The sequence below is a fragment of the Drosophila obscura genome, unplaced genomic scaffold (assembly GCF_018151105.1).
Source record: "Drosophila obscura isolate BZ-5 IFL unplaced genomic scaffold, ASM1815110v1 contig_192, whole genome shotgun sequence".
In the NCBI taxonomy this organism is placed as follows: domain Eukaryota; kingdom Metazoa; phylum Arthropoda; class Insecta; order Diptera; family Drosophilidae; genus Drosophila; species Drosophila obscura.
In genome coordinates this window covers 2423905-2444002 of record NW_024542781.1, presented here as the reverse complement: position 1 = coordinate 2444002, position 20098 = coordinate 2423905, and the positions used below count along the sequence as shown (strand labels likewise).

The window sequence follows — 20098 nt, the reverse complement described above, 5'->3', positions numbered from 1 at the left end:
GGTATATTAAACCAGTGGTATGGCAGCATCTATATATACATATGTAGTACAAAATCAATCTGAAACCTGCATTCATTCGCAGGGCTTTGGTGCCGATCGTAGCTGGTACTACTCTCTCTTACTACCTCACCCTCTGCTAAACATGCCCTGCTCCCACCTACCCATCCCCATCTCACGCACGCCGCCACGCTCTCTTTCCCTCGTGTTATGGCTATTATGTATTTGGCTTCGGAGCAGATTCTCTTCTACCTTATTGCTTATTGTGTCTGTTTCTCTTCTTGCTTGTTTCTTTATTTCGTTTGTTTCTTGATTTCGCTTTTGTTGCTGTTACGTCACTCGCGCACACAGGTATTTCATTAACAGTAATTCCATTCCGCGGAGATGCCTCCTCTCTTCAAGCGAGTAAAAATAACATTTTATTTTTCTTTCATAATTACAAATGCAACTAATTTGTTATTGCCCCCGCGGATAGAGAAGCTGGTTTTTTATTATTTTTTATTTTTATTTTTTGTTTTACTTTTAGCTTTGTTTGCTTTTTGCGTTTTGTTTTTTGTTTCATGCGATGACGCTGTGAACTTGAGCAGCCTCAAAGTCGATGGGTTATTGCCGTTCCCCGATCTCCGTTGTTACGGCTTACCTCTAATAACATTCAATTGATGCAGCCAATTAACAGCCATTGCCCGATGCAATTGCAAACAAACAAAAAACGCGACAGCGACAGCGATATCTATCTGAAGGCATTGGTGGCAATTATAAAATTGTTGAATATTTATGGGCAGGGCAAGGCAAGGTCAAGAAATGGGGTTTCCAAGCCGCCGCCGCCGCCGCGTCGGCAGGTGAACTAAAGATCAGCCAAAGCTCAATAATAGGCATGAACAGCTGATCCAGCTGATAAATTAAACTGATGTGGTAAGAGTATGATTTACATATATATATGCAATAGATCGCACTTAAGAGCACAATTAAAAGGATTAAAATTTAATGAAGATCATTAAGAAAGAAACTTAAGAAACCAAATATCAAATTATACTATAGAGGTTCAATTGAAAGCTAATTGATATGTACATATGTATGTATGTATTAAAAATGAAACTGATATGATAATGAGATTTAGGAGGGGGAAGGTACAGAGAAGGTACATCTGATGAAACGTTTTGTATATGTACCTACTGTTTTTTATAGCTATATGACTTTGCGGATTTTTCTGCGTAGAGAGGAATAGTATGACAGACAAAATGCAACGTTATTGTTCGTAGCCGTCTCTAGACACGTCTAATGGCTTTCAGTCGAACAACAGAGACTCTACTTGATACAAAATGATGTTTTACAGCAAACACAGCCACCAAGCCATCAAAATTGTATCCGCAAAGTAAAACAATCGATTAATCGCTGCTCCCAGATCAACCGGGAAGCCAGCTTGACGCATATAGTTCTCTCGCTCTGACTGCAGGCACTTCCCATAAGGCCATCCCTATTTTTTCAGCTAGTCAGTTAGCAAAGGCTAATGTCATATAGCTATTAGTAAGCATATGGGAATGAATTGGCCCAATAAAGTGTATTCAAATCAATTTAAGATCATGTACATAAACAAATAAAAGAAAGTTAACAACTGTTCGCTAGCAGTGTTACAAATGAACCTGAACACAGAAAGTACCGCGCGTACCGTGTAACAGATCCCTGGGTCAGACATGTCTCCATTAATGTAGAGCATTCTGTTAATTTCATCTCGGACAAAAGTGCAGGAACTTATCTATGGATAAATCGGATAGATTGGACTTTATAGATTAAAAAAAAACCATTGAGGCTTGAGTTTTCATTCTCAAAGCCACAAAAAGTAACCACAATATAGTTAGTGAATGTTGTAAACCTATTTTTCACGCATAAGTTGTGTTCCATATGGAAGGGCCTCTACAGCTATTTTCACCCCTTAAAATAATGGCATTTCGTTTTCGGAGCTTAAAAGTGATTCATTTTTACTATTTTCATTTTCGTAAACCAATTTAGGCGGCTCAAAGTTTTTCCTAGAAGTTCCACTGGCTTTAATTTACTGCTTACATTGCAGTTTTGCATTTTGAGAGCTCTGCGAGTATTCTGGGAGGCCTCGATTATGGCCCCAACGCACACACATACACACACACACACACACACTCGGAGGCACGCATATAGGGCTCGGACTCGGCTAATAAGCCGAGGGAATGGTGAGGAGGGGCAAAGAGCAGTGTGAGTCCCCGTCTCCGGGTCGAAATCACCGCCGTAACCATTACGGCAAATAGGTTAACAGCAGTTTCGTGCCTTTTGCATGAACATTTCTCTGTACATACTCGTATGTATGTACATGAGAGAGTGTGTACTTGTTTACATAAACCTTTTCTCGTTTTTGGGTTTACTTTTTCTTCTCAGTTGCTTTGTCCCGTCCCCTTACTAGCTCTTCTGTTACTCTACTGGTCCTATGCATGTGACTGTGACTGTGGCTGTGCCTATACCTCTGCCGCCACAGCAGCAGCAGCAGCAGCAGTTTAACCCACATACGAGCGCTGCTCCACGAAATTGCGCAACGGGGGTGGGGGTGTGCTGCTGGAAGGCGACCGTCTGGGGGCGGGTGTAAATGCAAATGAAACGAAACGACAGACAAGCGGACAATTTAATGCCTATTTGCATTTAACAGCAGCAGGCAAAAAACTAGAATCAAGTGTCGGGTTAGGAGGTGAGAAACGAGCAAATGGATGAGTAAAAGGAAAGCAGAAAAAAGTAAAAAGAGCGAGGGACAATGACAGCAACCGCAGTAGAAAGGTGTGCAGGAAGGTGGGGGGTGACCGACTGCGCAACAAGGGGCGGCAGCCAGGAAGGATCGGCAAGCAACGTCTCAGATATATCATCTACATATGCGTGAGGTGTTGTAAAAAAGCAAGTCGCAGTTTACAGTTTACTCAGTTGAAAAGAAGTCGTAATTTCCCTGAATTTCCAACCCTCGTTGGGAAGCTGAACACAGTTATTCGGAATTGCTAGAAAACCAAAGGGGCTGGAGAGGCGAACAATGACAATTATGTTTATGTCTGGACTTGAGAGGATCCACGCAAAAGTAATCTATGGCGGATCCACTGCGGATTTCCCCTATAAAATATCCACTGCAAAGGATTCCCTGCAATGCCTCTGTAGAGGATCCGCTGCGTAGTTCCACCTTAGATGAACCACTGCTTTCCACTCCACCCCCAATTACCCAATTATTCTACGCTTAAGGCTTAAAGAGATCGATCTTACATCTAGTTTTTAGATATATTCACCTTTTTGCAAGGAGTCGTGCATACAGCTGCAATTAATTTGAGTGTGGCTATATAAGAACGACTATATATGGTACTTGGATACGCTTTATGTGGATATCGCTTTATGCTGGGCTTACTTTACAATACAATATGTACTCGTACGTTATTATTATTTGTTATGGTATTCAATTATTCAATTATTGTTTTACATGTGACGCGCGACAGTTGCTTTTGTTGTTGTTGCTGTTGCTGTAGCTTCTGTTGGAATTATTTGTTAATTTATAAACTTTGTCTTGACTCTGTTCTTTCCTCTCTTCTGCTCTCTCGTTAGGCGCTGATCAACAGCTAATGTTGCTATCGTATCGTTGTTGTTATACTCTATGCTAATTTTTGTTGCTTTTGTTGAATTATAAAAAACGCACACACAAATGGGGACACACACAACCACGCGGTCAGCCGAACAATAAACTTTAGTGATGCAAAAACGTTTATATCGATCTTTCGCTACATATATCGATCTGGGGGAATACCTATCGACGAGTATGGAAAAAATCCTTTTCTGTAGCAAACAATTTGTTTAGCGTTTAAGCTGAGTGCTGTTGCTTCCTTTTCTGCTTTCTGTGTTTCATGCGCGTCACGCGCGTCTTCGTCTTTTCCCGTTGCGCGTTTGAGTGAGTATGTGAATAGGTGAGTGCTTCTGGCGAGGGTTATGAGTGTGATTGTTATTTTGCACCAAATTCAAATATCACACTCATTTGGGAGAGAGTGGCGCCGAGAGAAAACACAACTTAAGCTCTATTCTAAGTTACGCGCTCTCTCTCTCTCCCTCTCACTCTCTTTATATATATTTCTCTCTTGCGCTCTCTGAGTATCTGTGTGCCACGTGTGCCTTGTCTGATCACATTTCTATCTGAAAGTGTGTGCATGTGTGTTTGCTTTTGCTCTGTTATTTCTTTGTCTCTTTTGCGCGTATTTTGTAGATTGATTTTTTTAAGTTTTTTATTTTTTTATTTTAATTTTCAGGGGGTTGTTTGTTTTAAAATTTATTTCAAATATTGCAAGAAAAACGTTTCATTTCAACCTTAAGCTTTTGCTCTCTCGCAACCACCATACGTACATGGATGGCTCTCATCTCTCTCTCTCTCTCGCTCTGCCTCTCTGTGTTTTTCCTCTCCCACCGACAGTTTGCTTATTAGGGCACTAGGTTTTCATGCAAACGTTGGAAAATTGCTGCACGTTCACACACACACACACACTCACACACACATACACTTATGAAGAGCGACATTTTTGGGACAAACTTATGCATTTCCTGTGCAACTGCCAAAAGCTCGTTGCGAACGAACGAGGGCTGCAGGTTTCAAGCATTCATCATTGCCTTGAACGAATTGAACTTCTATCGGATTTTGTCATTCAAATTGTTTATGACATAATAACTGAGAAATGCCCAGGCCATATGTTTGGCCCGACAGAGAGTGCCAGAGAGAGCATATTCCATGCGGAGGGAACGTGAATATGGAAGAGAATAACGAGAAAAACTCGTTGGGGACACACAAACGAAAACGAAAAGCATTTCAAATAAAATAGTATATAAATTATGTATACGCACTGTGTGCGTTGCGTTTTATCAGCCTCAGCTTCAGCCTTAGTTTCAGCCTTAGCTTGCAAGCGCTAATCAAGTGAGGGGGTGGCTGGGTGTAGGAGGGAGTGGGAGAGCGAGAAAAAGCTTTGCACACACACACACACATACACACTGGGAGAAAAAGAGTGTTTAGGAGTGTGTTGGTGCTGCTTTGACACACTTTTTTATGACGTCGTTGATTTTAATTTCGTTTGCTCGTTCCAACGCAACGTTTTGTTTTTGGTGTGGTGTGTGTGTGTGTTCTCGTTCTCGTTCCGCTCTTAGAAGGAGCTTTGCCTGACATTTGATTTGACCATTGGAATGGGTTCCAATGTGAAAGAGGGGGAAGAGTGCTGTCCCTTCCCCAGCAAGGGAATGTTTGTTGATAACAAATCCCACGAAGCATCTGATAAATTAACACATGTTTTTTGGTTACCACCTCTTTCTCTCTCTCTCCCTATCTCCAACTGAGGCTTCCAATCGGATGGATGGATGGAGAGCCGTCCGTCTCATTCCAGTTGGAAGTGGAATTGTTTTTGGTGTGGGGTGGGAGGGTTTACCAAGTGTTAATTAAATTTGGTACAAAATCTAGCGCGTTACAATTTCAGTTTCTTTTTTTTATATACATTCGGTACATGTGTGTGAGTGTGGACTTGCGTTTGTGTGAGTATTTATGTAACCAGCCTGACAAACGGGCAAGCGAGAGAGAGCGCACATGCCAAGGCATAGATACTTTTTGGCATTGAAACAAAACGTAGTTCACAAAAAGCACACGAACACATACACACACACACACACCTACACAGGCACGTACGAACACTTGCACACAGATACGGATACGACACGAAAAAAGAACTTAGAACGAAACGCAAAGAAGAACAAGAACAGAGAACAGTAGAACAGTAGAGCTTAGAGAGGAGATACATAGTACATATACACACTACACACACTTCTATGCCTCTCTGTCTCTGTCTCTCTCTCTCGCTCTCTCCTTCCCATTCCCCTTCTCTGCTCCGCGTGTGTGCATTATTTAATTTAATTTAATTAAATTTTATTCCGTTCATTCTCATTAGACAGCAGAGCAGCCAAACCAAAACGATAGCAACAGCAGCAGCGTTGATGTTGACGTTGACCCAGCGTTAGCCCACTTCGAGATACTCTTGTGCAGCACTTTTTTAATTGGTTGCTCGAAAACCACTTTTGTTTAGATACGGATTGCGATTTAATAGATTGATTGATAGATAGATTGTTGTTTTGGATGTTGCAGAACTTTGTGCTTATTTCGCTTCACGAACACACATACACACAGTCGCAGCAGTCACAGCCTGTGTATCTGTGTGTGGGCTTTTGTGGCATAAACATATAAACAAAACTCACAAACGACGACGCTGGGACGCTGTGACGACTCGTCTATGAATCCAACTGAACTGAAACTGAGGAGCTGAAAACTTGAAGCAGCGTTTGCTGCTGAGATTTCTGTACAGAAAAATTCCGATGGTTCCCCATTCGGCGGGGCCGAGTGGTGCATAGTGGTTGTGCACCCATACACCCACAAACCCGAGAGAGTAAGAGAGCAGCGCCTGTGTATCTGTGTGTGGTGCTCAATATATTTCGGTTTTGCTTTCGAATTGGAAAAGAGCGAGCCAAGTGAGAGAGAGAGAGAGAGAGAGAGCCAAGTCACTCTCTGGGCTCTCTCTGGCTGCGTAAAAACAACCACTTTACGCTCAATTCGGATTCAATTTGAATTTCCATTGTGCATTTTCCAAGCAGCATCTCCAGCTTCGTCGCATTTCCTAGATGACTCTCACAAATCCAATAGCTCATAAAGGCCATAACAATACCCCCGTATATATAGCCAACTAATGACACTGATAAGACGAGGCAGCATGCACTGAAACTAATCCGCATCACGTGGAAAGCGGCTAAAAAACACTTCTGTACACAAATGAGACTCAATTTATTCAAATTGGTATTCAAAATTCGCAGATAGGCCTTCGATTTGCCGTGCAATTGCATTAGTTTCCTCATTATCACTAATCCTACATAATAGTTATAGTTACATCTCTTCCGATTAAGACATACATACATTCAAGAATAGCAAGGACAGGGAGGATTCTAGGAATATCACAAAACATAGAAGACTACATAAAATAAAAAACAAAAAATTATAAAATTACACGGGGGGCGAACCCTGCTGTGAAGTCAGTGTGTCAAATGTTTCCAAAATCCCCGATGGAAGCATGAATAAATAAATTATGCACATTAAAAGGAATGCGCAAGGTCTTTCTGGTGCGGACAGTGCTGTTTAAGTGTTCGACGTAGCTGAGATTGCGTGTTGCGTCAGAGATTCATGTGTTGCTGTACTTTGTTCCTGTGTATTTCCCTATCAAATTCTGGCTCCCCGGTCCTGATCCGGGCAGATCAGCTCGATGTTGAGCTGTGGCTGGTAACATAGGCCTCCGTCTCCATGGGACACAAAGGTGGCGCCATCATCACCGGCTCAAAGTGTTCCAGGATCTGTAGGAAGGTGAGCGTTGTGCGCTCGCAGCGGGCTGTGTGCGGCATTAGGTGGCACACATCAAACTACAAAGACAAACAAATCAATAAAAAAATAAGTAAAGTTAAAGGTATTTTACCTTTTCCGTCTGCTGCTCTTCACCGCCGCACTGCATTAGGTTCGTGCGATGCAGCACGTAGCCCACCCGCTGCGTCTTCGCCGTGTTCTTGGTGAGACGCCGCATCACGGTCACGTCCAGGTCCTCATTGGCCGAGATATGATTGCTGCCGAACTGACCCTGAGCACCGGTCCACTCATTCTCCATGTAGATGAACTTGTCCAGGGGGTCCAACAGCGACTGCGATGCCTTGTGGGCAACGCTGGTCAAGTATCCCGCTGGATGAACCTCCGAGGGCCGACCACAGCCACTAATATCCTCCAGCACCAGACGATAGATATGCAGCACCGGTTTGTTGTCCAGTACGCCCTGACCCAGACCGCGTTCGTCGTCCCTGGCCAGGCGGCGATCCTGCATGATTTCCATTTCTCCAGAGGCGAGCGAGGAGCCGCCCAGCGGTTGTCCTGTGAGCAGAGTCAGTCGCATGCTGCCATCTTCGATGAACATGGCCGATGGCACCGGATAGTAGTTCGCCTGCAGTGGCAGCTTCCACAAGCGCCGCCGCTTGATGTGCTGCAGTCCATTCAGATCCGTGTAGAATATGTTCCCGCTGTCGATGTGCGTCTGCAGGCGCATCACGATCTCCGTGTTGTCCATCACACCGATGTCCACGAGATTGCGTATCTCTGGTGCCCCGCCACGCATAATCGTCTGATGTATGACACTGGTCAGACCCACACTCACTGTTGACTCCAGCTTCCCTTCGGTGACCAGCACCACGGGATTGCTGCTGGGGTAGGGCGAAGCCGGACCATTGGGCAGGAAGAGGTAGGCCCCAGAGCGATCTCCGTGCTGGCGAGTGCCGTACGTGAGGAACTTTAGATGGACAGGCACATGCGAACTGTCAGGCGTTAGCTGAATGGACTTCAGGAGGCCCTGCTCGGAGAAGGCCAGCGTGGGTCCCTGGCCCACACGCAACGAGATCTCTCGATGCTCGCCGAATTTAACATCCTGCGGATATTGGCCCAGACGAACGGTCTGTGGATTGGTGCGCAGCAGCAAATTCGAGGCATAGGAAGTGTGTCTGCAAGAGAGGTGGAAATGCGAAAAACATTCTAAAAACAAATCTGTCTGAAGAGGGGTGGGAGACTCACTCTGGCTTGTTGTCGGAAACTGTCAGCACATAAGTGGACAGTCCCATGGGCGGGACGCGAGCCTTGAAGATGATGCGATACTTGGTGGTGGAGCCTTGTGGGTGAGTGGTTTTCGTGACCGTGTCGTGATGCCAGGTCCAGACGGGCGTCACTTGAGCCTCAACTGGATTGTTGGTGGCGTCGGTGACGCTGACGAATGGACTCGAGACGAAAAAGTCCACCAATTGCTCTCGCCAGTGGGGCAGAGTGTTGTGCATCACCACATGCTTGGTCGGCAGCTGATCGCCGAGAATGATAGTGGTGCGTAGGTCCTCCACGCCGGATCCCGGCAGGCGGGAGTCGTCCAGCATAAAGTAAACAAAGTTATAGTCGGGACTGTAGATGGAGGGTTTGGTGAGCAGGCGGTAGATCGATTGCTGCATCACAGACTGGCAGCCCTTCAGCGCCTTCACCATACGCTTTTCGTAATCCAACACGACATGGTTCTTGGCGGTGCCGGTGATGCCGTCGTGATGTTGGAACAGCGACAGCTGTCGACGTGCATTTGCCAGCACTCGATCAAAGTCTGTACTGTTGGGCCACACGTTCCAGGCAGAGAGCATTTCCGCCGAACGCACATAGTGCATCAGCACTCGATCCATGCGCTTGTGGTAGGGCCGCGACGTATAGTAGCCACTCCAGTAGTTGTCCGCTCGGTCTGCATAGGTGAAAAAGTCGCCGCTGAGCGAGGGGAAGGCCTGCGGCTGCTGGTGCACTGCGTTAAAGTACTCTTCGAGTGTGCCAAACTGCGCCTGGACATTGAAGTGTGGCTGGCTGTTGATGTGCTCGAAGAGCCTATCGTAATTGACACGCTGCACATCCCACTCGGTGTTCTGCTTGAAGCGGAAGTCGTCCCCCAAGGGCACCAGCAGCACATTGTTGCGGTACAGCTCGGCCTTTTTCTTCCACTGATCCACCAAGAGCTCCGAGCGGGCAGCCACATTGTTATCATCGATGGCCTTAGGAGATATGCGCCACGGACAGCTCATTCCGAAGGCTCCCGTTCGCTTGAAATCGAACTGGCAGCACACCTTGGGATCTGGCCCACATGTGTGGGGAATGTCGTACGAGTAGAAGGGCATCATGTGCGTGAAGAGAGCTGTGTCGCCGGTTGTGTCCCATATCTGGCGCCAAAGGAACTCCAGCTGGCGCTGCTGTGCCAGCTCCTTCTTCACCGAATAGTGGGTTCTCTGGATAAGGAGATTCTTGAATCCACTTTTCTGCAGGATGTACGGCATAGTTGGGCTGTGGCCAAAGGGATCGATGGCCCAGGAGGCGGTGGGTGTTACATTGAAATTTTGCTTGAGCCAGGTCTGTCCCTCGGTTAGCTGCAGCAGCACATTCCGCCAGTGCGTGTTGGCTTCGTCGGGCATCACCCAGCCGCCGGTGACAAACTCCAGCTGTCCGGACTTCACGATTCTGCAGGCAATTGGGGAGGATAAGCAAATCCTTAAGTTATTAATCAATTCATGCTTACGCTTTCATCTGTAGCTTTTTGTTCTCCCCCAGATCCTGATAGAAGCGCGCAAAGTACGAGATCTCTGCCCAAATGAACTTCATGTCGGGATTCGCGTGGAGGTGCCGCAGCGCATTGGACAGAATGTGCTTGGTGTCGTGCTGATAGTACTCCTCGAACGTCTCCAGCCAGCCAGGATCGTTGTGCGAGTGCGGCACAACAAACACCTTCAGCTTGTGGTGCATGTTGTATTTCAAGGGATCGTACTTGATGTTCCAGCCCTGTTTCCACACGCCGCCATCAATGTCCTTAAAGGACATCTTGTCGTAGAGGTCCAGCATCTGCACATCCACCTCAGGCACCTGCTGCACCACATCCATGCACCCTGGCTCGCTGCGTGGCACCACCTTCACCGCTTCGCGCTCCAGTTTCACACCATCCTCCTTGGCCAGACGGGCCCGAAGATGGCGCATTTCCACGCCGTGCTCTTGCAGGCCATTCTCCAACTGCTGCAGCTTGTCCTCAATGGATGGATAATTAGGCTGCATAAAGAAAATAATTGTTTATTTCCGCTAAATGCGAAACGAAAGCAATTAGTCTCACCTTTTTCTGGCTGGCTGCCGGCGCAGCAAAGTTGAGGATCACATAGAGGCTGAGAAAGACGAGCAGGATGCCCGAGCAAATTAAAAGCGCAAAGCGACGACGTATGCGCAGCATTTCTTTCCTAATTTATCATGGAAATGATTACACGTCAGACAGCAAGCCTACTGAAGCAAAAATTGTCCAACTTGACTCCTCGACTTGCGTGGTTTTTTTCACATAAACAAATGATTAGAGGTGAACAGTGTGACGCGGAGTTGCCAGAGTGTCATGAAATCGCTTCTCTCCTATGGAGTCACTGCCATCACGCGATAATCACATTTGTTCTTGCAATAACGGTATTCAATTTAGATGAAAATTTCCCTTCTTGGAAAGAAATTGTTGTTTAAAATTGCAATTTGCTAATAAATATTGCCAATATTACGACCCGCAAGTCATAGTACTGCCTGGCATCTATCGATTTTTTGCAGTTGCAAAAAAAAAACGCGGACGAAACATTAATGCTAGACCTGTCAAACGATTGATAGTTGAGCCATCGATAGTTTTGAAAAAACAATCGATACTATCGTAATAGTATCGGGCTCAAAATTTTCCGCAGAGGCTCTTCTTCCTTTTTGCGGAAAATATTTTTGTCTTCTTCTTCCTATTTGCGGAAAATTTATCTTCTTCTTTTTTGCCTACTTTTGTTTTTAGGGCTGCCAGATCTGTTCAAGGCGAATCGGTAATGAAACGGGTAGCAAAATATCATGGTGGCAGCCCGCAACTACGAATTGTACGAGTCTGGCAGCGCCACAAAACGACGTCACATTCGTTTTATGTTGTTTTCGTTTGAACCTTAATATGTAAATAATCAAATAAAAAAGACTTCTGAAAATTTGCCAATCTTGTAGAAAATGTATGTATCTATCGGATAAAATTATTTTTGTATGGCTGAGAGTCCCAGCTAGCTAGTAATATTAAACCGAATATCAAAATCGAGGAATATCAACTTTGAATCTCTCTATCGGGCTCAAATAATTATTAAAAAACCATTGAAACCTTTTAGAATCTTGTTCATTGTAAAAATTAGATGCCACCTGTCGATTTGTTTACAAATGTGTCTTCGTATTTTATAGCAGCCAATCCGAACATATCAAAAGCGCAACGACTGTAGCTCGATACTATCATGTCGATAATAGAGGCTAGCAGTAAAATATCGATACTATCGATAGTGCCCTCGATGGTTTGACACCTCTAATTAATGCTAATTGAATTGTATCGTTATTCGTCCTTTGATTTTATTCCTGATTGCATCATGAAGCGTCAGAATGTGAGAACGTTGTCGCTGGTGGTATGCACCTTCACGTACTTGTTGATTGGAGCTGCCGTTTTCGATTCGCTGGAAAGTTCTTTGGAGGCAAAGCGTTGGGAGTTCTTGCAAAGTATGGTATTTATAGACCCTGCCCTGCCTCCCCCCACATCTTATACATATATTCATAACTGATACATCGACGTATATTTTCCAGCCGTAAAGAACAATTTTGTGAAAAAGTACAATGTGAGTGACGAGGACTTTCGAGTGATGGAGATTGTCATCATTGAGAACAAGCCGCACAAAGCAGGACCGCAATGGAAGTTTGCTGGCGCCTTCTACTTCAGCACCGTTGTCCTGGCCATGATAGGTGAGTCCGTGACTATCTTAAATCCATCCCCAGTATCAGCATTAATCTTTGCTTCCCCTAGGCTACGGTCATTCTACGCCAGTCACCATTCCGGGAAAGGCCTTTTGCATGGGGTACGCAATGGTGAGACGTCAGAGCCGTACCCTTGCATATCCGCAATTAATCAAGATTTCCCTGAACAGGTGGGGATACCCTTGGGACTGGTCATGTTCCAGTCGATCGGTGAACGTCTGAACAAGTTCGCATCGGTCATTATACGACGGGCCAAGCGGGCAAGTGGCGCCCGATGTACGGAAGCCACCGAGATGAATCTTATGCTGGCCACCGGAATGCTCTCGTCTGCCATAATTACCACGGGAGCAGCTGTTTTCTCGCGATACGAGGGCTGGAGCTACTTCGACAGCTTCTACTATTGCTTTGTGACATTGACCACAATTGGATTTGGCGACTATGTGGCCCTGCAGAACGATCAGGCTCTGACCAACAAGCCGGGATATGTTGCCTTGAGCTTGGTTTTCATTCTCTTTGGCCTGGCCGTGGTTGCAGCCAGCATTAATCTGCTCGTCTTGCGTTTCATGACCATGTAAGTCGTGCTCTGTTAGTGGAATCAAATAAACTTATCTGTTTTGTGTATTTCAGGCAAGCGGAAGATGCCAAACGGGATGAGCAGGATGCTCAGAATCTGGCGGGAAATGCGCAGCCGGTTACCTTCGACGACGAGACCACATACAACATGAACGGCAAACTGTTGGAGCACAACTATACAACCGAGAACGATGAGACAGCCTCGCTCTGTTCCTGCACCTGCATGGGCGGAACGCGCTGCCTGAACCACGAGCAGTTTATCGACCCGGACTTTCAGCCCACAGACATTATACAAAGCACACAGTGCCTGCATCGCGCATCCATTTAAGATAGCCAACAGACGCCTACTTGAATTAGAAGTCAAAGGCCGACTTGGAGTAGGAACCAATGCCAAAGAAAGCTCAAACCCCGAAGAGAGGGTGCGCCAGAACGCAGTTGCAATCATGTGGAGACCCACACCGCCGCATTTAATCGTTGGTTGTTAGACGAACCACCATATACACACATATACAATGGAGTAACCTCCTACAAATCATGGCAATATCAATCGCATCACCTACGAGGGAGAGGATGTCGCCTCTTTTAGTCGTCACCCCACCCACCCTCACATTTCATACATCTCAAAAACATACAAATTTTAACTGTGAAATCAAAGTATTATTAATAGGAGGTGGCGTTAACCCGTGTCAGACGTGGAGGCCAAATAAATCTTTCAACTAATCACGGTTGAAAGTAACTTAATATCAAAAAAAAAAAGTATTAAAGAATATTACTCAAAATCGTTAGCCCAACAAATTTAGGAAATGTCTGAACAAAGTAGTCGAGCAGTCCACTTTCTGGGCTGGCCTTAGGTTTTATTCTCATTCAAAGTACGTTAGAGCCAGTGAAAACACACGTATAAATTTATACACCCAAAAATTTATTCGGTCGCCGGTCGTATTCCAGAAAAGTTGTTCAAGTTTTTTTTTTCCGAATTAATTTTTGAATTTTTTTTGTGCTGTCAGTAGCTTGTTAGTTTTAATCTAAAATGCGTGAGATTGTACACATCCAGGCGGGCCAATGCGGCAACCAGATTGGGGGAAAGTTTTGGGAGGTGATATCAGACGAGCACTGCATCGACGCGACTGGAACGTACTACGGCGACAGTGATTTGCAATTAGAGCGGATCAATGTGTACTACAACGAGGCCACTGGAGCGAAGTATGTGCCACGAGCCATTCTAGTCGATCTGGAGCCTGGCACCATGGATTCGGTGCGCTCGGGGGCCTTTGGCCAGATCTTTCGCCCCGACAACTTTGTGTTTGGACAGTCTGGGGCGGGCAACAACTGGGCCAAGGGACACTACACGGAGGGAGCTGAGCTGGTGGACTCTGTGCTGGATGTGGTGCGCAAGGAGTCCGAGGGCTGTGACTGCCTGCAGGTAAGTGAAATCCCCTGGGCTGGGTAAAGCCCGATAAATAAAACCCCTTCTCTGCAGGGTTTCCAACTGACTCACTCGCTGGGTGGAGGCACTGGCTCCGGAATGGGTACTCTTGCTGATCTCCAAGATCCGCGAGGAGTATCCCGACCGTATCATGAACACCTTCTCGGTGGTGCCATCGCCCAAGGTGTCCGACACCGTGGTGGAGCCCTACAATGCCACCCTGAGCGTGCATCAGCTGGTGGAGAACACCGATGAGACGTACTGCATCGACAACGAGGCGCTGTACGACATCTGCTTCCGCACCTTGAAGCTGACCACCCCCACCTACGGAGATCTGAATCACTTGGTCTCGGCCACCATGTCCGGGGTGACCACATGTCTGCGGTTCCCCGGCCAGTTGAATGCCGATCTGCGCAAGCTGGCCGTGAACATGGTGCCCTTCCCCCGGCTGCACTTCTTCATGCCGGGCTTTGCTCCGCTGACTTCGCGAGGATCGCAGCAGTACCGCGCCCTCACCGTGCCAGAGCTTACCCAGCAGATGTTCGACGCCAAGAACATGATGGCCGCCTGCGATCCGCGTCACGGTCGCTACCTCACAGTGGCCGCCATCTTCCGAGGTCGAATGTCCATGAAGGAGGTGGACGAGCAGATGCTGAATATTCAGAACAAGAACAGCAGCTTCTTCGTCGAGTGGATACCCAACAACTGCAAGACAGCCGTGTGCGATATACCGCCTCGCGGTCTCAAGATGTCGGCCACATTCATTGGCAACTCAACGGCCATCCAGGAGCTGTTCAAGCGCGTCTCCGAGCAGTTCACGGCCATGTTCCGGCGCAAGGCCTTCTTGCATTGGTACACTGGCGAGGGCATGGACGAGATGGAGTTCACCGAGGCGGAGAGCAACATGAACGATCTGGTGTCGGAGTATCAGCAGTACCAGGAGGCCACTGCCGACGAAGAGGGCGAATTCGACGAAGACGAGGAGGGTGGTGGTGACGAATAGTCCACCTGAAACACACACTCAACACCCACCGCAAACACTCACACACTCGCACATATATCATATCATATCATATATCATATCAATCAATCAATTCGAATGCAAATCTCACACCCTTACTGCTGTTGTTGCACATATCTCCAGATCGGAGACGCCTCGCCCTATTTGACACTAAAATTGTTCTTAATCGCTCTTCTGGTTGGGTCATACAAACACACCTCACCCCATACCTACTCAAGCCCAGAAACATTCTCTCTTTAATTTTACTATGCAATTTCTAGACACCTTCTGCTCAAGCTCAGACACACTCTTATTTTATTTTCGGATTGCAATTGCTAGATACCTGTGCTCTCACACAAATACATAAATACCAATGTTAGTAATAATAAATCTGGTTGGAGGCTGTGCATAAAACTGTCAGTTTTTGTGGTGGCAATGCCTTGTTTGACGTACAAATTGACAGGTGTCCAAATTGGCAGGGTAGAAAGTAAGGTTAGGTCTAGGATTTGTGTGAAAAACAAAAGTCACTCCTTCCTGGCAATTTTTATTTAATATTCGGCTTGGGGATGAGTTTTATTGAGACGCCTCAGACGTCACGAGCTCCCTATATGCGCGGTCGCAAGCGCACCAATCCTCATCCCATATCGGTGCTACAATCGAAATCAAAGCTGCCCTCGGACAAGAAACAAAAACGTTTGTCAAGTGATGATCGGGAAAGCAGCTCAGAGGAAAGCAATAGTGACTGTTGCAATAGCGAAGATAGCGAAAGCTACAATAGCTATGACAGCGACTCGGAATAGCTTCAGGAAAAGTACACTTAAATCTTCGCTCTACAATTTACGGATTTATAGCAATATATATTTTTTGTTTTTAGCCTTCATTTCATTAAATGGCGTGCATGGTGCAGTGCCTGTGAGAGGAACAGCCGCAGCAGAAAATACTTAAGCGTCAACGAAATTATTTATGGAACATTGCAGACATTGAGATACATTAAATTAAATTAAATTAAACCATTGTTTGCCTAAACATCATCAAAGAGACCTCGTGGCGGGGGCCCCACAATGCGGCGTTCGTGCTCCGCCTCGTAGTCTTGGTCCAACTCACTGGTGCCCCTGAATCCCACCTGCATTTGGGTGCTCACGCCAAAGCGATCATTGATCTCCTCCGACAGGGATCGGGGCACGCCCAGTGCTGAGGATGAGGCCACCGCAGCATAGTCAAAGCTGCCGTCACCGTCGCGCAGTAGTCCGTCGGCTGGGGTGCGACTGCTGGCCAAGGCGCCAGCACCTGACCGGTACTTATTTATGTAGTCATTGCTGGCCACTGTCGGATCGGGTCGATTAAAGTCACGGCGCCTGGCCATGGCCTCCTCGGCTCGCTGTCGCCTCCGCTTCTCTCGAGCAATTAGATCCTTTCCCTCCTGCACCAGCTCCGTGGCAATTGTTTCGTTCTGCAGGAACTGCTGGAAGCCCAAGGCGTTCAAAGCCCGACTGCCCAGGCTGAACCACGTAGACAGACAGAAGGCCAGCATGCACATTGGAAAGTATATGTTGAACCCGTTCGAGATGATGCCAATGACGTCCATGTGTCCCATGATTCGAGTGTAATATGTTTCCATCATTCGCTGTCACGAGACATAGTTAAATGTTGGAGTTTTACTTATATCAATGGATATCTACACAGTACTCACCTCTGGTATAATGTGCGAATCCATGTGTATTAGACCCAGAAAATTGAGGCACATTGGCGGCGTTAGGCGACACAGGAGCATTCCACTAAAGATCAGGCTGTGCTCATTGGTCTGATGGTGGGGCGCAAGGTAGTACAGATTTAGGAAGCGAATGCGCAGAATGGTTGAGTAGGTGCAGTAGAAGAAGTAGCACAGAACCATCATGGAGAATACTTCAATGGTAAAGAAGTCGTAGCTTTCCTTCGCCAAATAGATCACATTGGCGAATATGGAGAGCACGGGTTTGCGGCTGAAGAAGGTCAGTTCACTCCACACCACCATAGCGGACATGGTGGCAGTGACCACGCAGAGAGTCTTGAGAAACGGCGCCTTCAGTAGACACTCCCAATACCACTGCAACGTGGCACTGTAGCAGATCCTCTCCAGCTGTGTGCGTTGTCTCGGAAATTCCGATTTGAAGCTTCGCTCGGCGGAGTGAATGTTCCTTGCCACATCCTCCAGATGCAGCACCGTCTCCACCTGCACACTCCACAGCGCCTCAGTGCGCTGCAGCGTCTGCAGGGATTTGATCACCTGCTTGTGGATGCGAACCAGGGCCTTTTCCGAGGGCAAAATGGTGGAGCTAGTCGCTCCCATTCCGCTGCCCCCAGTGCGGGAGAAATTACGGCTGGCCCGCTCCTGCAGCTCAATTGGAACCTTCCGCATTATGGTCTCCACGCAGGGCCGCAGCTCATGGTTGTTGGGCACCACCCGACTGATGCACTGCAGCGACTCTAGTATGTCGTCCACATGCTCCTCAGCCTCCGCCTTGTCCGTGCTGAGCTTGGCTGCCTTGAAGTAGGCATATTGCAAAGTGAATCCCGGCTTGGCGTTGTTCCACATCGAGCGTGGCACCTCCACCAGGGCATAGCCCAGTAATAGGATTAGCAGGAACAGCCCCCAGGTATTCGAAGCCGACGAGGCAATTGCCTTTAGCTTTTGCCAGTCCAGGGGCACGCCCTTGACTGCAATGTAGATGAGCAGGACGCCGCAGATGAACAGATAAGAGCCATAGTAGATGGCGTTCTCGATGAGCGCCGACTTTAGTTTGCCTTTGATCGTAAAGTCGCCGGCCTTGAGGTACGATTGCATCAATGGCATAATCAACCAGGTGAGGAACTGCGAACTCCAGTAAATGATGCGCCACAAATTAGGAAACACCGACTCGGGCACCATTCCCCAAGGTTCTTGGCATTCGGGCGGTGGGGTTATATTGGCCGACGCCGTTGTGCTGGCATTGTCAGCTGCCTCCAGTGCCAGCTTCCGTTCCGCCAGGCATTGCCGGTAGAGTGTCTGTAATTGGAGTTTTTATCAACCATATGGGAACCATATGCCGGCCCATACTCACCGAAGTCACATCCAGCGGAATGGTGAAGACAATCAGGAACGAGAAACACCAGGCTGTCAGCACGGACAGGGTGACCAGGATATGCTGACGTGGTATGTTGCCATAGCGGTACAGCGAGATGCTGGCCAAGAATAGGGCCGCAATAATGCCGAATGTCAGTAGATAGGCCATATTAACAAAATCAATCAACAAATTTGTGCTTTCCGTGAGTGTGTGTGTGTGTGTGTTTGTCTGTGCTGTGATTAGTGGCTATATATAATAACTATTTCATTTCGGGCCGCTCTAATGACCGGGACTATTCCTTGTGGGGCTCGGTGATTTTCTTATTGTTTCGCTTCTTTTGCAATTGTCGCGCAGTTTCGCGATGCATTTCCTCCAGCCGTTCCAGCGCCTGCGTCTTTAGCGGCATCAGGTGCGGCCTACAAAAAACCAGCTCTGTTTTGTGCTCGAAAAATAGTTTTCCGGTTGTGGGCTCAATCAGATCGATTTTCTCATTCACTTTTCTAAGCAGCTCGGACTCTACTTCGGACATGCTAGCGGATTGGAAACAATCCAATCGCCGCAACTAGGCTGGAACTCTAGCTTAGACACTTTGATACACAAAGCAACCGTTCGATTTGCGTTTTATGTTTTTAAAATTGCATTTATTTGTTTTTATTAGAGGTGTCAAACCATCGAGGGCACTACGATAGTATCAATACTATCGATGGTTTTGCGACTATCATGATAGTATCGAGCTACAGTCGTTGGGCTTTTGATATGTTTGGATTGGCTGCTATAAAATACGGAGACGCATTTGTAAGCAAATCGACAGGTGGCATCTAATTTTTACAATGGACAAGTTCCTAAAAGGTTTCAATGGTTATTTGAGCCCGATACTATCACGATAGTATCGATTTTTTTTCAAACAACCTATGAAAGTACTATCGGCACATTTTGTTCGCTATCGATAGACCCTGGAGAGTCCAGAAACTAAAAACAAATTTGATTCATTTAAATCAAATCTATTTTTAATTATTTTATTATTAGTATTTGTCTTAGGATGTGACATGGCATTTCTACATATCTATCGGCAATAACAAGAGACGAGACATAATTAACCAGTCTTATCGATACTCCAAGAAGTTGATCTAGAGAGGGGATTTTGATTTGCTGGCAAAAACCAAAAGAGAAATTCATAATATTCTAGATTATACAGGGAGGTGGCACTGCCTAAATCGTCAATAAATGAATGCGGACAACACAGTTATCAATGTTGAGAAGACCCAGGACTGCCGCACCAGCGGCGACGGGATGGAACAGCCAGAACAGACCGCACCAACAAAAGTTGAAAATGCAACAAGCACTGATGTGGATATTAAGGTCAGGCGACCACAGTTGTCGCGGAAGGCTGCAGAGCAGAGCAGTTGCCTCATCTCTGACGATGCAATGAACCTTCTCCTGGGGCAGCTGCAATGCAGTAGGAGAGATGGTCACCGTCGCTTCGCCCGCAATATTCGGATATATGCCCCACAGGAAGAAGCTGAAAAAAATAAGTTTAAAATATAATATATTTCGTGTTTCCTGTTTCGGAAGAGACCAATCTTCCTCATCAGCGATCTTTACTT

General features: G+C 46.6%; 6 protein-coding genes across 11 annotated transcripts in view; 2 read left to right on the top strand and 4 right to left on the bottom strand.

The window, feature by feature from the left end:
* The window catches only part of LOC111065466 (RNA-binding protein Nova-1), a 41796-nt gene extending 35370 nt beyond the window's left edge, over positions 1 to 6426 (bottom strand). For 5 of the 6 annotated variants that reach the window (XM_022353658.2, XM_022353662.2, XM_041593648.1 and 2 more), the window contains exon 1: positions 3282 to 3464. Coding sequence is in view for 3 of the 6 variants with exons in the window: in XM_022353663.2 (XP_022209355.1) it covers positions 3282 to 3303 (22 nt within the window). In the remaining 3 variants the exon portion in view is untranslated. Of the gene's footprint in view, positions 1 to 3281; positions 3465 to 6258 lie in introns of those variants that run through there. The other variant, XM_022353661.2, reaches the window with a different exon arrangement.
* A 393-nt stretch (positions 6427 to 6819) lies between these two features.
* LOC111065465 (alpha-mannosidase 2) lies at positions 6820 to 10976 on the bottom strand. Its single transcript, XM_022353645.2, has 5 exons — positions 10749 to 10976; positions 10167 to 10687; positions 8651 to 10108; positions 7518 to 8580; positions 6820 to 7464 (listed from the first exon to the last, which is right to left on the bottom strand). Exons 1-5 carry the CDS (start codon positions 10860 to 10862, stop codon positions 7303 to 7305), a joined length of 3318 nt encoding a protein of 1105 aa, XP_022209337.1. The 5' UTR covers positions 10863 to 10976; the 3' UTR covers positions 6820 to 7302.
* Positions 10977 to 11968: 992 nt separating this feature from the next.
* Positions 11969 to 13748, top strand: LOC111065520 (two pore potassium channel protein sup-9). Its single transcript, XM_022353740.2, has 5 exons — positions 11969 to 12166; positions 12251 to 12406; positions 12468 to 12529; positions 12589 to 12989; positions 13046 to 13748. Exons 1-5 carry the CDS (start codon positions 11986 to 11988, stop codon positions 13317 to 13319), a joined length of 1074 nt encoding a protein of 357 aa, XP_022209432.1. The 5' UTR covers positions 11969 to 11985; the 3' UTR covers positions 13320 to 13748.
* A 119-nt stretch (positions 13749 to 13867) lies between these two features.
* LOC111065519 (tubulin beta-2 chain) lies at positions 13868 to 15505 on the top strand. Its single transcript, XM_022353739.2, is given in 3 exon segments — positions 13868 to 14411; positions 14469 to 14522; positions 14524 to 15505. Coding segments are annotated over 3 exon segments (1341 nt in total). The 5' UTR covers positions 13868 to 14018; the 3' UTR covers positions 15418 to 15505.
* Positions 15506 to 16238: 733 nt separating this feature from the next.
* Positions 16239 to 18662, bottom strand: LOC111065518 (LMBR1 domain-containing protein 2 homolog). The gene is made up of 3 exons (XM_022353738.2): positions 18492 to 18662; positions 17105 to 18436; positions 16239 to 17038 (listed from the first exon to the last, which is right to left on the bottom strand). The coding sequence occupies exons 1-3, from the start codon at positions 18660 to 18662 to the stop codon at positions 16436 to 16438; spliced, it is 2106 nt and encodes a 701-aa protein (XP_022209430.1). The 3' UTR covers positions 16239 to 16435.
* A 124-nt stretch (positions 18663 to 18786) lies between these two features.
* LOC111065521 (BBSome-interacting protein 1-like) lies at positions 18787 to 19023 on the bottom strand. The gene has a single exon (XM_022353741.2). The coding sequence runs from the start codon at positions 19021 to 19023 to the stop codon at positions 18787 to 18789; it is 237 nt and encodes a 78-aa protein (XP_022209433.1).
* Between the last annotated feature and the right edge of the window lie 1075 nt (positions 19024 to 20098).

Coding starts and splice junctions, on each gene's coding strand:
- LOC111065520 (XM_022353740.2), top strand. CDS start 11,986: ATGCTAATTGAATTGTATCGTTATTCGTCCTTTGATTTTATTCCTGAT. Junction 12,530..12,588: donor TTTGCATGGGGTACGCAATG/GTGAGACGTCAG, acceptor TTCCCTGAACAG/GTGGGGATACCCTTGGGACT. Junction 12,990..13,045: donor GTCTTGCGTTTCATGACCAT/GTAAGTCGTGCT, acceptor TGTGTATTTCAG/GCAAGCGGAAGATGCCAAAC.
- LOC111065518 (XM_022353738.2), bottom strand. CDS start 18,662: ATGGCCTATCTACTGACATTCGGCATTATTGCGGCCCTATTCTTGGCC. Junction 18,437..18,491: donor TTCCGCTGGATGTGACTTCG/GTGAGTATGGGC, acceptor CTCCAATTACAG/ACACTCTACCGGCAATGCCT. Junction 17,039..17,104: donor ATTCGCACATTATACCAGAG/GTGAGTACTGTG, acceptor GTCTCGTGACAG/CGAATGATGGAAACATATTA.
- LOC111065465 (XM_022353645.2), bottom strand. CDS start 10,862: ATGCTGCGCATACGTCGTCGCTTTGCGCTTTTAATTTGCTCGGGCATC. Junction 10,688..10,748: donor CGGCAGCCAGCCAGAAAAAG/GTGAGACTAATT, acceptor TTCTTTATGCAG/CCTAATTATCCATCCATTGA. Junction 7,465..7,517: donor AAGAGCAGCAGACGGAAAAG/GTAAAATACCTT, acceptor TTGTCTTTGTAG/TTTGATGTGTGCCACCTAAT.
- LOC111065521 (XM_022353741.2), bottom strand. CDS start 19,023: ATGTCCGAAGTAGAGTCCGAGCTGCTTAGAAAAGTGAATGAGAAAATC.